Raw genomic sequence first — 16,055 nt, 5'->3', positions numbered from 1 at the left:
CTAGTAAACAGTTCAGATGTGATGTATATAATACTGGAGTGAATCTCTTTGTTTAAGAGAGAATGTCAAAGCTTCTATACATTTTTTATGGCTTTGATTAGTGGCATCATACTCCACTTGCCATTATGTATAGGTACAGTATATGCCATTGATTTTGGGCCTGGTTTTGAACTGTTTGCAGACAATTGTGATGTTGTAAAACTAGCAAGAAACAATTTAGATTTAAGTGGAAGCAGGAAAATGAATGTTCCAAATTTATATTAGTTATATAACATTGCTTTTCACCTTTCAAAAAGAACTGAGCCAGAAATGTAGCCCTATATGTAATTATATTGCCTTAGGATTGTATCTGAATCCAAAATCTTCATGGCTCTTCATGCCTCCGACTCTTTGGAACTCTTTCCCAGCTTTGGTGCTTAGTGCTTCCACGCTCACTTTAAATCAACTTTCAAGACCCACCTGTTCTCTCTTGCTTTCTATGCTCTTTAAGCCTGATATCTATTAGCGGTTGCTACTATTTCACGTATTATGCTACTATCATGTATTATGTACTTTTCACTGTATTTAATGTACTATCTATTCTATAATATTATTATATGTATATATATCTATATATATATTATATTATATATATTATAATTATATTGATATATATATATATATATCACACAAGAAACTCAACTGGCATAATACCTCAGAGAGACACACACACACACATATCATGTATTATGCATTTCTCTTTAGTTGAAGTATTATGGATGTTCTTGTTGTTACTGCATCTTGTAAAGCACTTTGTGATGGTGGTCCACTATAAAAGGCGCTATATAAAATAAAGATTGATTGAGTGAATGAGACATCCTCCATTTGCATCTTTGTGCCAGTTGCAGGAAATATTAATCACTGACTGTATTAACATCCGTTCCAATAAGCTACTAAATCTAATCAACTTATCTTTGATAAAATATTACCAACATTTACATTTGCATTGCAATTTTCCTCAAAATGTATGTATTTATGAGTGTGATAGTGTCCACTCAGTACAGCAAGCAAAACAAAAAATGATGCATCAAACTCCAGTTCCATATCTAGAACCAATCAACCATCATTCTTCTTCTCCTCTGCAATACTGCATTGATTTTAATATGAAAATTCCAACAAAGTTGTTTCTCAACCACAGTTTGGTTCTAAAAAGGGCATGAGCACCTAGTTGTCCTAATCTTGACACAAATTAAGTACCTTTTCTTCCTAATTACTTAGCACACCAAACTCACCTCTGATGAATCAGTGAATGCTATAAATTCCTTAAAAAGGCTATTCCAAAATATCCATCCAAACAGGATTACATACATGGGACATACTTTCCAATAACAACATATAGAGACATTCATGAAAGGTGACAAATGGTAAAATAACTTGATTTAAACCCAATAGAATATTATCTTTGGAATCTCTTAGGAACTAGTAAATACTAAAAGTCTCTAATCAATTTGTGCACATCATGTTACAAATCATTAACAGAACAGAACAATCTGGATTAAACTATGGATGTGTTTGGACCACAGTACAAACATCAAACTATTCTCTCTATATATTTACCCAGTACAATCAACACTCCTTGGCTTGACAGATAAGAGTTTACAAAGGAACCATCTATTGATCTGAGCTGAGAAATACATCTGGAAAGAGTGATTAAAGGAAAAAACCCTCATTGTACAATGTATGTTCCCAACCATGTTCAGGCTTTCTGAGTTAGTGTACCACTGCAGATGCTAAGCAGACAAGTGACTATACACCACAAGCGAGCGTCTTACCAAGGATTGTTTTCCTAAGCAGTTTTAGAGCCGTTAACCAGCACCAGCAGGGTGCTGGTTAACTATCTCACCAGCAGGGGTCAGAATCTGTAACCTCAATGCATTACACAACACTGCCTTTTATTGTGGAAGTTAAAAGAAAATGCTGATTATCCAGAATTAGGTGCAGAACTTTGAGTTGTTTAGTTGTTGGATCATCCCAGTGTCTTTCTTACAATTGTGTTTGGGTATGTTAAAACTAATACATAATCAGGAGGCAGTGTGATCCAGTGGGTAAAGGTCACCGGTTCAAGTCCCACCTCTGCCACTGACTGACTCACTATGTGACCGAGTCTCTTAACTTCCTTGTGATCCATCCTGTGGATGAGATGTTAAGTCAATGTCATATTGTAAGTGACTCTGCAAATAGTTCACAGCCTACCTCTGTAAAGCACTTTGTGATGGTGGTCCACTATGAAGGTGCTATATAAAAATAAAGATGTTATTATTACTGTTATTGTCTCAATGCAAACTGCTGAGAATAACCCTTTTTAACATTTTTCCTTCACTCTTCAAAAAACTATGCCTTTAGTTTAAAAGAATGATTGATACCAGAGTTCATGTTCCTGAACTGTGGTCTGGAACTACAGCTATGGCCAAAAGTTTTGCATCATCCAGTATAGAATTAACTTATTTTGCTTCATAAAATTAAATAAAACCTGCTGAATAATGTTATGTTAACATATCAAATTACAAAGTGTGATAGACTGTTGCTTTGATTACATGATGTTAAATAAAAACTTTTTTTTTTTTTTAAATTATGTCTCAAACCTAAATTTCAATACTAGACTCCCAAATGATTAATCTGCTACACAACACGTTACACAGCATCTCAACAAACAACATGTGTACCTCCTAGCAACAATATTACTAGGACAACTCACATGATCCACCCACACTCATCCACATAGAAGGTTCCTGTAGTCTGGGAAGTTGTGAGTGTGACTTGATTAGGGCAGGGTTTGATCATTTAGCACCAGTAGGCTCTCTGGTGCTAAACTTTCAAAACAGTCTAGCACCAGTTTTCAAAACGATTTGCACCCCTGGTTAAGGAAGTTTAAATGGAAGTGTTGAAGAGCTTTTCTTCAGTTCTAGCTGCCTGCCACAGACTTATGGCTAAATTAGCCAAGAATCAATATATTCGTGAGTGCTGCAGCAGCATCTAGCGCACAGAATTGAAGTTGTAGTTAAGTTTGCACCCAACAAAACAAAGGGAAACGGGATTCAACGTGGCAGATCGATGGTGCTGGCTCCTACTTCTATACAAAGTCCCTATAAGAAAATTAAATGTGAAGCAACTTATTCAGATAGGGAAGACCTAACATTACACAAAGTCTGATTTTAGAGAAATAGTTACATTACAGTTGACAAAGCTGGACCAGATTCTGAAGCCTTTACTTTTTAAAAGAGACAAAGTGGCACTGTTGTAGGAATGTCAGTTAATGAAGGGTATTAACACTAAGCTACTGAAAATGTTGTAACACTGACATTTTATTTAAAATTTTTGCAAACTTTGCAGTGACAAAAACTTGTTACCGGTCTCTTGGTAACGCGATAACCTTTAACCATCGGATAATAGAGGTCTTCTAACATTACTATATTAAATGCAACGATATTTTGCACCAAATATTACCGTCTGCGTGGCAAGAGTATTTAAAGCAGTACACTGCATGTATCTATGTTTAAATTTTTAAATACAAAAAAAATAAAAAATAAATAAAGCTGAATTGTGACGCACTGAGTAAGCGCACACGTCATGTCATTCTGTTGTAGACACGGGGAGGGGTCATGGAAGAAAGGGAACCGCTGTCAAGCACAGAGCAGCAGACGCCGACGACGCCTGATAGCTGTATGGTACAGTCACCATATATTTAATTTTCTTCATAGGGACCGGCTTTATGATTAAGCTGCAATCTTCAATGAGTAAGCATATCCCTGTAAGTACCAGTTCATTTACATTGCTGTGTTTTGTTAATTGAAAAAAATTGTGGTAATAATATGATTAACTGTAGCCTCGGTCACTTAGCGTCGTTTTATTACCTGGCCTCACAGTTTGGAATTTGTATTTAATTTTTATTCGTTTCTTCCGAGTGTTAACATCTAGCTACATTTAATTACACGTGCTACTCGGTCAAGGCAATTTTATTTACATAAACGCGACGTTTGTGATTGTTAAATAAAAAGTAAACTCCCTAGCCTTGCTGTGTTTTAGTATACGTTCAAGTAACAATTCCCACGAAGTATGTTTTGTGAACAGCACAAGATTAAGCTTTGTGATGGAGGTGAAAATTACACAAAGAGCCTTTCTTTAATCGCATGGCCACTGACTGCAAACAGATGCTGGTTTCATTTATGCCGATAGAGCTTTGTTATAAATGTATTTGAAATGTATTTAAAACAAAATAGATCAGTCGGGGTTTTAATAAGGCACATTTTTACAGTCTGCGTAGTTGATTTACTAAACTGCATTTTTAGTATTTAATTGACTGTGTTTTGATATCTGCTTAGTTGTGTCTTGGAGCATTGATGGAAGCTGTGTATTTTTTATTCAATTTCATAAGAACAGCGTAGTGCGGCGTTATAAGTACACGAGCCTGTTCAATCCAGTTTAGTTCTGAACTGAAGTAGGGCAGGGCATGCCCTGGCTTTCTTTCTTGGTTGGTTTTGCATTTTGTGGCCCACCAACAAGAATAGGCAGCCAGTACCAAACTTATAAAAACGTGATTTTTTAAAAATATTCAAATAAAACCATGACGCTATATTTACTAGTAAAATACAGTGGTGTGATTCGCACGCTACTACATAAAAAGCGTCACTGATTCAGTCTGACTATTTTAAGTTTATCAAAAATAAACCGTATTAAGAACGTGGTGGAACCCACGGTTGTAATTAACAGGGGTCCATTTGTACACTTAATCCTACAGTAAGTGGCTCGGTGGATTAAAAAAAAAAAAAAAAAAGTAGGGTTAGATCTATAAATGGCCACACAAAAGAAGAAAAAAAATCGGGTGTGTACTATTAATAGATAATTTGGCGTTTCTGTTTTGTTTTTGTTTTTCTTATATGCTTAACAAAATATGGTCTGATGTGAACATCAGGGACAAACTTGCAACTCAACGTTTATAATAATCAGGTATATACGTGCTTGGTAATTGAGGTTGGTTTGGTTTATTTCCAGATAAACGACAGGTTGAACCGTATATTTTAATAATGGTAACCGAATACAGCTTGGTAAAGTCAATAAACATATTTAAATGTTTAAACGAAATATTGCCGATACGTAAATAGAAGTTCTGTAAGTTTGACAAATCTTAAATTGAATCGCCAAAAATAATACAAAAAACAAAACAAAACAAAAAAATCCAACTAATTAATATTAATAACATACCTGTTGCCTGTGTATTTAAAGTATGGCCTAGCTGAATGAATGTCAAGTACAGTAGTTTGCTTTGATGAAATCAAAACAAGTCAAGACTTGTTGTTGGCTGGAGGGGAGCAATTAACCCGCCCTCCGCCTCCCACTTTAATCTTGAAGTTGTGAATATTTCCTTTGTCTGTTTATTTATTCAAAAAATTCCACTGATTCAAAATGCACTGTAAAACCTGGTCTGTTTTGTGTACTTTTACACTGCACTAAAATCTAGAAGTTATATGTACTGTTACAGGTTCTTGATGTGATTGTTAGCTTGTTTCAATTTAAAAAAAAAAAAAAAAAAGCTCATCATGAACTGGACAGGATTTATCAATTGACAACAGCCAATAACTGGGCACTTTTCACTGATTGGTAGACATGGGCATCCAAGGCAGGTTTAGTATGACCAAGGTAGTACTGTCAGGCGAGTCAAATTAGACCTTAATCTAAAATAATCATTACTGCATCAGATCATGAAAAATAACTTGGAAGACAAATATTAACTAAGTAATAGTATGAACAGAAAAATACATTAAAAGCAGCGCAGGACAAATAAGTAAATGTCAGTAATTTCAGAGACTTCACATTTAACATTTTTTAGCCTCTGGATATATTGTCCAGCTACTAACCTGTCCCTAGTTCAGCGCTGTCTGTATCAATTCCAACAAACTCCATGGATGCAGAGAACTCTTATCTAAATCTGGACAGGTATTTACACTGTAGAGATAGGGAATAAAGAAAAACAACATTTCACAATAGTTTTTGAGCAACTGTTGCATACAGTGGCGTTTAAAACCAGAACAGTTTTCTTTAGTAACAATAACAGAAACACAAGTCATAGTGATCCCTGGATTTGTTTCATTTTCTTTTAGCATTTCTACTTTGTTAGTAACATGCTTTTGTTAACTTCAGGTTAACTAAAATGTTTTATCTTTTGCCCTTTTTAACTACATGTTCATACTATGCTACACAAATGTGAAATTTCAGATTAAAATATCTGAAACTGAGAAATTTAAGATTTTTAAATGTTACGACCATGAAATTTATGAAAATGTACAGTGAATTTGGTAGGGCCATACTTAAGTTCCACTACCAGTGTTGTCCAGTTAAAACTGCATTGCTTGAACCTCTGGCCATGTCAATGATAGAGTACAGACCTCATACTTTCCAGTAGGTTGTTTTATAATTGGTACACAAGATATTCTCCAGTTCCATTATAGAAGGTTTCAAGTGAACATTATAAAACTAAGTTTTAGAATACTGCATGCTAATTGGTCCATCAGTGTTCCAAGCCATTACAATATCCAGCACAATGGCGCTGTTTAGAACTTGGCTATAAAGGCAAATCATTGCACCTGTGCTAACCACGTGTCCCTGCCCCACGCAAAATCAAAGAAAACATCTATCAAAGTACCTGCTGTCATGGAAGATACCAAAGACATCACTTTTGAATGGTTTGTGCCCATGACAATTGATGAATGGTTACAAAACAAAACTGCATCAATTCATAAAAGCAACTCTCCCGAAACTGAAGAAAAGAAAGTTGTCCCATCACGCTGATGTACTAGAAAAAACAAACAAATTGGCTATTAAATGCTTCAATGACTGGCTTTCTGAAAAAAAAAAAAATTGAATTTAAATTAATTACAAAAGTACAGTAAAGTAATATCCTTAGAAATTTATTTTGCAGTCAGAAATTGGAAAGGCGAGTAATACAGAATAAGTAGCTATGATGGTGCCCTTGGTGGATTAAATGGACATTTATAAATAACCCCTTCTAAATTTATCCAGGAGTTTAATGAGTGACACAGAATTCACAACTTCAAATAATGTGTTTTGTGGGTATAATTAAAAAACTGAGACGAGAAGGCCTAGATAAAACATTTACAGAAAGACTTTTTTATTTGTTTTCTGCTCCTTAAACAGTTGCAGATTTCAATTTAACTAACATTTTATAAGTAACTTTAACTCTGCAACTTTTTAGGAGCAGATAACAATTTAAAAAGGTCTGATTTAAGCAACTTTTTGTGCAATAAACAGAGCTAAGTATGCCACCATGACCTTTAATGAAAGTACAAAAAAATCACAACAATCCCCAGAAACAGAACAAAGAATCTAATTGTGCATTCATGTTTGAAGAGCCTGGAAACCTCTTGTGCCCCATAGCTTCACTGGAGAAGTACTTTTTAAAACTTCCAGAAAATCCACCTGCCTTATCTTCATCCCAACAAAGCAAAGCACTTAAAGCTATCTAACAACAATGGTACATAGAATATGCAGGCACCTCACAAATATATACTAATCAAAGCATCTACAGTATCGTAATACAGAAACTGTCCAATGCTGGATTGCAAGCGAGAGAAATTATGTCCATCAGCGGTCACAGATTCGCGACCTTCCTGCAGAGTTACTGGGTACCCTCGCTAGACAATAGAAAGCACTGGAGCAATATCAATAAACAAACAAGATTTGATGATAGCAAAACCTCTTCCTGCACTTTAATGCCTCCTCCTAATGTCTATAAAGTCAAATTAAGTGAAGCATAACTAAGCAAGTTTTTTTTTTTTAAATAGTTATTTAAAGTCTTTATAAAAAAAAAAAATTATATATATATATATATATATATATATATATATATATATATATATATATATATATATATATATATATATAAAAAATAATGAGAGTGCGACCATGAATGTCTCTACAGAAACTCTTTTGGTAAGCCATCTAAACTGAAAGTTTGGCTGAAAGAATTTTGAACTTTTGCATTGCCGTAGAGACTCTACTTTCATTACATGTAATTACCTTATACTGGTCAGCACCTCGTCAATATCAAGCATTGTAGTGCACAAATGATCTTTCTTGTGTGTGTGTATATATATATATATATATATATATATATATATATATATATATATATATATATATATATAAGAGAGAGAGAGAGAGAGAGAGAGAGAGAGATGTGTGTATATATATGCATTTATTGAAACAAAAAAAGGAAGTGTTTTACCTTAATATTATTTTTAGTTAAAAGGACTATTTTCTGTTTTGTAAGGTTATATACCTCAAAATGTAAATACATGCTTAGAAACTACAGTCATCTCTGCATACACTTCGCCTAAGAGAACACCCTTGTGGTAAAACAGATTTCTCCCATTGTAAATGCGTCGCCTAAAGGAATAGGAACTTCGTTTAAACGATTACCTTTTTGGTGCTGCAAGCGATTCGTTCACAACTGATACAGTACTGTTTTGTAACCTGATAACTTCATCATCAAACTTCAATTCAAATGGTATTCAATCTTTTCAAATGTGACTTGTCATCGCGAGAGTGTCTTGAGGCACACTGATTGGTTTATTCAATCTTTCCAGAACCGCCGTCATATCATTGCCTCGTTTTGTATTCTGATTTCCACGAGTGAATCTCATCGCTACAAAATGGCATGTAAACAAACGGCGAAACGCGCTGCTGTTTCTCTTGCTACAAAAAGTTGGAAATTGTTCGAGCTCCTGAAAAAAAAACCTGAATCAGACAAGCTGCCGAGCAATATGGTGTTTTTCGTTCTGGTGAGTTGCTTCACCGTTCTGTTAAATAATTGTGTGCATGTATTGAATATTGCTCTTTTACAGGTATTCATAATTAATCTAGAGTTGCAGCTGCAAACATGTGTAGAGGTGCTGTGTTAATTTAGTTTGGCAGTTTATTGACACTAATTTTGTCTGTTTATTTTTTTTGTTTATTAACATACACTTGCCTATTGCTTTTCTTTTACTTTTTTCTTTTCATTTCATGTGTTGATGCACGTGCGTCATCTTGACAGTTAATAAATAAATGAGTTTTTTGCTTCATATTTTGTCTGGTGGTCAACTCTGTCCTAAAGTACACTTTGGCTAAGAGAACGCTTGGCTTGCTTCCCGAGGGGTGTTCTCTTAGCCGGAGTTTACTGTATATAGATTTATCTTTACATTATAAAATGTTTAACTACGCTTTATAAAAGCAATAAAGCACTTGAGGGCGTGGGTTGTGCTGGGTATTGTCACTTTGTGGTTGGTTGCAGGCACTCTGCTGCACCTTGTCAAACAACACAAGTGACAATGTCCAGCACAACCCATGACCTCTCGTGCCTTATTGCTTATTTAACCATTTTGGTGCCACGTTGCTTTTAATCTCTGGATATGACATCCATTAGATTTTGCTTTCAAACTCCCATTTCTAGTTTCATTTCAAAAGGTAAATGCTTACATGTAGTGCTAGTTTCCATAAAATTCATTTGCATAATTATCACTTTTTTATTTTTTAACCCTCTTCTGGGTATGCATATAGGCTACATGCATGAAGGGGTGTATGCCTTTACCATTGACTTGTTTGTTTTGTTTTGTTTTTTTACATTACAGCAGTTCTGTGGTGTTCTTGGTCACACATTTATGGAGTTTCTGAAAGGCAGCGGAGACTACTGCCAGGCACAGCACGACGTCTATGCAGACAAGTGAACTGTAGAAATCCATTACTACTCCACGAAGAAACCCCCTTAGGACCCGAGTACCAGTGGTACTGATAACCCAGATAAAAAGCATTGAATTCAGAAAGTGGCAGGGCACTTAACAGAGGAGACAAAACCTGGATGGGATAATCTTCAGTGCACTGTATTTTGGTGGCCTCAGTATAACTGAAATTAAGAATTGCTACTAAGAGGTTCATTCCCACCCCACCCCCCCTTAATTATACTCAACATATTTGCCAGTGCTGAGAATTTCAAGTGGAGTATAGTGAAAGTAAAAATTTGTTTCCATATATCCACAATTTCTTTTACAATCTGGTTCTGTTTTATATAAAACCTGTTTAACAATGGCTCGAATGAATCGTCCAGCCCCTGTGGAGATCACTTACAAGAACATGAGATTCCTCATCACTCACAACCCCACCAATGCAACCTTAAACAAATTCATAGAGGTAAGCCATTATAGGTCAAATAAACTTGTGTTTTTTAATCTATACATTGCACTTTAGGTACAATATCAGCAAGAAAATCGCTAGTCCTCTGTTGGTGCCTTAATCAGTTGAAATCACAGCTTGTGACTAGTTGGAGATTGTTACATAATTGCAAGGTTATAGTGATCTATTTTTTTCCCTTTATTCATAAGCTATATTGCATAGTTTGTTTCTAAAATGAAATATGGTTTCAGAACCTTGGCAAGGAAAATTGCTACTTTACTGAAATGTTGAAGTTTTCATTGTTTTTGGGCTAGATATTTGCAGGTGACTGTTGCTATACCAGCTTAACTGCAGTGTTCGGCTTTGTGAATTACTAAATGTTATTTGTGGCACTAAAGGGAAAAACACCCAAATATTCACATCTGATTTGATTTACAAATTCTGCTTTATAGGCTACATACTGATCACTCTAACGTTTCTTTTGAAGGAGCTGAAAAAATATGGAGTTACTACAGTGGTGAGAGTGTGTGAAGCCACCTATGATACATCTCTAGTGGAAAAAGAAGGCATTCAGGTTTTAGTAAGTATAGTTGAATGTCTGCACAACAAAGCATCATAAGCGTGTTGCTGTGTGTTAACTATTCATGTATTTAATCTTGGCTTTAAGGATTGGCCCTTTGATGATGGAGCCCCGCCTTCAAACCAGATTGTGGATGATTGGCTGAACCTCTTGAAAGCAAAGTTCCGTGAGGAGCCTGGTTGTTGCATTGCTGTTCATTGTGTAGCTGGACTTGGAAGGTATGTTCTGCTTTTTTTTTTTTTTTTTTCTTTTCCCCCTCTAATTGTGTGTTCAGAATTTTCCTGTGCTTATTTACTTCCTTAAAGTAAAACTTACCAAAAGGGTTGATTTGATCAACTTTACACATTTACACTGACATTATCCCTGCAAATGAGTGGGCGATGCAATCTCTGGGAACTCTTCGATGCTGTAAATTGCTCTAAAAACAATACAGCTGTGCAGTATATCCTGGCTCGGTATAGGTTGATCAAATTGCTACAAGAAGCGTTTGTCTACTTGACATACTACCTTATTGTTCTTTAATTTGATCTAGTGTAAATTAAACAAATTATATAAATTTTTTTAACAAACTTTCCTTCATGACTAGTAGCTGTTGAATGGCTTTTTTGCATTACAGAGCTCCAGTCCTGGTTGCCCTTGCACTGATTGAGTGCGGAATGAAATATGAAGATGCAGTCCAGTTCATAAGACAGTAAGTTCTTTTATATATATATATATATATAACTATTTAGGCGATACATGCCGCTACACTGACTATTTAATCTTAATTGGGTTAGGTAGGTTATATGGAAGCTCTGTTTGTAAGTCACTCTAATTACTGATCGATTATCATGTTTTTTCTGTTGCTGATGATTTATGGCTATTTTTTTAAAAAAAAATTAATTCCGCTCCCTAGGAAGCGCAGGGGTGCATTCAATAGCAGACAGCTGTTGTACCTGGAGAAATATCGTCCAAAGATGCGGCTCCGATTCAAAGATTCCAATGGTTACCGAACCAACTGTTGCATTCAGTGAAGGAGAGGCAATCCCTGCTACCTACTGCTAAAGAAAAGTGGAGAATGGTGTTGATGTGTAGCCTGTCTAATGATGAATTTTATAGACTTTTTTTTTGTTTTGTTTTGTTTTTCTCCAGTCTTCAGTAATGGTCATTAGGTGCTACCATAGGTTATACGAAGGACATGTGTTTGGCCTTTTTTTTTTTTTTTTTTTTTTTTTTTTTTTTTTTTTTTTAAAAGTCCCTCCCCTACTTTTTAAGTTCAATCATTTGGTCTCTCCCATAAAATCATGCATTAACAAATGTTTTGGATCTATTTTGCACTACCCTTCTTTCTGCAAATTAGGAGCATAAAAAATGTAGGGGGCATTGGGTGCCAAATTTCCAGCTTGATACCTGTCATTCCAGTTGCTGATATTATTTTCCAGAAGTGCAGACTAGCTTGACACTTTTTTTTTTTTAAACTGGTCTCTTTTTTTTTTAAGTAACGGTTTGGGGATGGGGACCAGTAAAAAAACAACCAGCTGCTCAGTTTACACCTAACCAGTTTTAAAACTAGTGGGTGGGCTATCTTTGCACAAAACACACTGTATATGGTCTTAATAGTAAATACCATGTTTATATGTTTTAAGTTGCTTCTGCTACTATTTTTCCAATATTATCTTTTAATCACAACCTTATCTAAACAGAGCTAGCTGTACCGTTTTCTTTTTACTGTATAGAAGCACATGCTGCTTGTAGATTTGTCATATATTAAAGCCTTACAGTCTAAAAGGAAAGTGGCCCTCTTGGGTACAGCTAGATGGGGAGGGAGAGGCTATTTAATATTTAATATTTGCATCTGAAAAAATAAATTGTTGCCTTTGTCTTGTGCAGGAAGTATATTCGAAGTATGCCCTTCAGTAAATATTTTAATATACAAATGCTTTGTTATTGTAGCTAAGAATTTATATTGTACAATGATCTTCTGAGCTTTATAATTTTTTTTAATGTATCTATCAACTTTGGTTACCAACTACTGCTTTGTCTAAAATGTGATTTCTTCAGTTTTGGCTTCAAATTGCAGACTTGTCTACAATATTTTGTATGCCTTATTTGTTTTGCATAACTTAATTCTTAGATACTTGATAATTTTGTTATGTATTTGAAATGATGTATGTTAATGTTAGATCAAGATTTATACTGTATGTGGGAATGTGTGGTGTAGTACTGTGGGAGAAGTAATTTGCCAGTGTTCACAAGCTTGTTATAAAATCTGGTGCGAAAAGCTTGTACTGTACATCTAAATAAACACTGAAAATGAATTCTTATTTGTCTGGGTATTTCTTTGTTTTCAATATTGCAAATAAGTAAAAAGCAGCACATAATCGCCCAGAACAATCCTGGACAAGGTCTCTTAGTCCATGGGTCCACAAATGTGGATATAATATTTTTGGAATAGTTCTGCTAGGATAATGAGCTGCTGTTTTATTATACTGTTTTGCATTTTTGTGAGAGAACCCTTTTCTAATCAAATTGCCTTAACTCACCTGATCAATTTTTACTTGGCAGTACTGAAATCAATTCAAAGGTCTTTTAGAAAACTTGTGTTACTTCACTGCAGAAAATAAAAGTACTACATTGATAGCTAGTAACTTAACGACATGCTGCTTTGAGATACATGAGAGAAACTCTTCAATGAGTAGCTGTTGATTATCACTACTGTATCTTGGGAACATGAGTAACAATTCCACTCCTGTACAAGAATTACAGTAATGTTTAATGACTAAATTCAATCACCCCAAACAGATAACACACAGATGCACAAATGGTCACCTTGGCAATAGTCTGATAAATGTTATCTTTACAGATTTCTGAAAACACTAAATTTTGGGATATATGTCTTGGTATGTTGTGGATATCAAATAATGAGCATTAATAAAACATTAAATACCTTCTGTGAATGCATATCCCATCTGGCTGGTGGGAGTGCACAGAGAACTGCTTGTTCAATTATCACATTCATAGCACAAGTTACATACTGTATCATTTAAGGGAATATTGAGGCAGTCTGTTTGACTGTCTACCATACTTACATGTTTTAATTTATCTGAGAACCCCTTGTCAAATCCTGATGAAACTGCGAAGGCTCTTAGCACAGGCTAAAAAAAATCTCAAGATTTATTTTCATTTGCCATGCATCGGTGTGCAAGTTGCTGGGAAGTAAAGACTGTTTTGCTTACTGACAATACATTTCCCTAGGAGGACAAAAGTCGACAATGGCACGGAATGAAAACAGATTAAAAAATTAGAGGTTACTAGTGAGTAGATTAAAGGGCTAATGTAAGGATAGGTGCAGTCTGCAGCCTATGTAAGCTTAAGTACAATGGAAATTACTCAACATGCACAAATAAATAGCAGTCACGATAATGAGAGTCGTAATAGCAGCCGCACTTACAGACCCAGAGGTGAGGTGAATAGGAGTACAGTCAGTAATAGGCACTGTATGAGATTTTGCAGACCTTTTTAGGTGCATACATGAGGAACCCCAGGCAGCGTAATCGACTCTTCAGGATGCCAAAAGTTCTCTTGATGGCACACCGAGTTGCTATATGGGCATGATTGGTTGTAGCGAACCCGAGCTTCGGTTTCTGCATTGCTAAATAGCGTCATCATGGGCCTGTTTCATAAAAGGGATTTGTGATGATTCGAAATTGTAGGCACATCACAAATAAAAAAAATGGGTTTCATATGACTTTCACAGAGCTGCAAAAGTAGAGGTGTGCCAATATATTTTCACAGGTGAAAAGCCAGCCCCCTTGGTGCTTGCTTAGGTTAGCGTGAGACAGTATGGCTTCTCTTACTTAAAAACAGAGGTAGAAAAGAACCCTGAATTTCACTAGGGGGCAGTGACGGAGCAATAACAGGTGCAGCTGTACTCAGGCCCACGCACTCAGGGCCCCTGGAGGGGTTCGAAAGTTTTTATTTATTTATTTATTTTTTAACAATGATAACATCCTTTGCATTTATATGTGCTGATGTTACACATTTGTATCACTGTAACTGCCGGTGTGCGGTGCCAGTAATTCAGATTCTATCCTCCCTCAGTTCAGCAGGTTTTCCTCCCGGAGGCTGGTACGAAGGACATCTTCATGGAAGGTTTTGGGGTACTATTCAGCACAGACATTTGCAGTTATATTCTGTGTGCACAATTCATCCTGTAGTTTAGATGGAAGCTGTGGGGTGCTGCTGCGGGCATCAAATAAACTACAGCAAATCAACATGCTTGCATTTCTGATTTATTAATAATAATAACAATAAAATAATAATAATAAAAATAATAATAAAACGGTTTCCTATGTGAGGCAATTTCTGTTAAGGGGAAATAAGTTTTTATTGAGAAAAAATTATATATTAAAAATACAAAACTGAAAAAGATCATAACTGGATAAGTCTCCACCCCCCTTGAGTTAATACTTGGCGGAAGCACCTTTAGCAGCAATTACAGCTGTGAGTCTGTTGAGATAGGTCTCTACCAACTTTGCACACCTAGATTTGGCAATATTTGACCATTCTTCTTTACAAAACTGTTCAAGCTCTGTTAAGTTTCTTGGGGAACATTGATGGACAGCAAACTTCAAGTCATGCCACAAATTTTGATTTGATTTAGGTCGGGGCTCTGACTGGGCCACTCAAGGACATTTATCTTTTTGTTCCTTAGCCACTCCAGTGTAGTTTTAGCTGTGTGCTTTGGGTCGTTGTCATGCTGAAAGGTGAACTTCCATCCCAGTTTCAGCTTTCTTGTAGAGGGCAGCAGGTTTTCCTCAAGGACTTCTATGTACTTTGCTCCATTAATTTTCCTTTCTATCCTGAAAAGTGCCCCAGTTCCTGCCGATGAGAAACATCCTCATAACATGATGCTGCCACCACCATGCTTCACAGTAGCGATGGTGTTCTTTGGGTGATGCGCTGTGTTGGGTTTGCGCCAAACATAACACTTTGCATTTAGGCCAAAAAGTTCCGTTTTAGTTTCGTCAGACCACCAAACTTTTTGCCACATGGCTACAGTGTTTGAGTGTTTTTTTGCATACTTCAAATGGGATTCAAGGTGGGCTTTCTTGAGTAATGGCCTCCTTCTTGCCACCCTACCATACAAGCCAGATTTGTGGAGTGTTTGGGATATTGTTGTCACATGCACATATTGACCAGTCTTGGCCATAAAAGCCTCCCGGTAGCCTCTCTGATCAGTATCCTTCTTGCTCGGTCATCCAGTTTGGAGGGACGGCCTAATCTAGGCAGGTTC

The 16,055-nt window shown here is 35.9% G+C and overlaps 1 protein-coding gene across 2 annotated transcripts; it reads left to right on the top strand.

Moving 5' to 3' along the window:
* Positions 1 to 3,639: 3,639 nt before the first annotated feature.
* Positions 3,640 to 13,077, top strand: LOC121315741 (protein tyrosine phosphatase type IVA 1-like). 2 transcript variants are annotated; one of them, XM_041250109.1, is made up of 6 exons: positions 3,640 to 3,787; positions 9,663 to 10,218; positions 10,688 to 10,780; positions 10,868 to 10,998; positions 11,397 to 11,471; positions 11,676 to 13,077. In XM_041250109.1, the coding sequence occupies exons 2-6, from the start codon at positions 10,114 to 10,116 to the stop codon at positions 11,791 to 11,793; spliced, it is 522 nt and encodes a 173-aa protein (XP_041106043.1). In that variant the 5' UTR covers positions 3,640 to 3,787; positions 9,663 to 10,113; the 3' UTR covers positions 11,794 to 13,077. The 2 variants fall into 2 exon arrangements, with proteins under 2 accessions (XP_041106043.1, XP_041106045.1); XM_041250111.1 differs by lacking the exon at positions 3,640 to 3,787 and adding an exon at positions 8,743 to 8,834.
* Positions 13,078 to 16,055: the final 2,978 nt, after the last annotated feature.

Source organism: Polyodon spathula, chromosome 5, assembly GCF_017654505.1.
Source record: "Polyodon spathula isolate WHYD16114869_AA chromosome 5, ASM1765450v1, whole genome shotgun sequence".
In the NCBI taxonomy this organism is placed as follows: domain Eukaryota; kingdom Metazoa; phylum Chordata; class Actinopteri; order Acipenseriformes; family Polyodontidae; genus Polyodon; species Polyodon spathula.
The sequence above is the reverse complement of the archived record's forward strand: the minus strand, read 5'-3'. Positions and strand labels throughout refer to the sequence as shown.

Bases quoted from the DNA above. Each gene is read 5' to 3' on its own strand.
- LOC121315741 (XM_041250109.1), top strand. From the start codon at position 10,114: ATGGCTCGAATGAATCGTCCAGCCCCTGTGGAGATCACTTACAAGAAC. The intron at 10,219-10,687 runs GTAAGCCATTAT...TTTCTTTTGAAG, and splicing joins CCTTAAACAAATTCATAGAG to GAGCTGAAAAAATATGGAGT. The intron at 10,781-10,867 runs GTAAGTATAGTT...CTTGGCTTTAAG, and splicing joins AAGAAGGCATTCAGGTTTTA to GATTGGCCCTTTGATGATGG.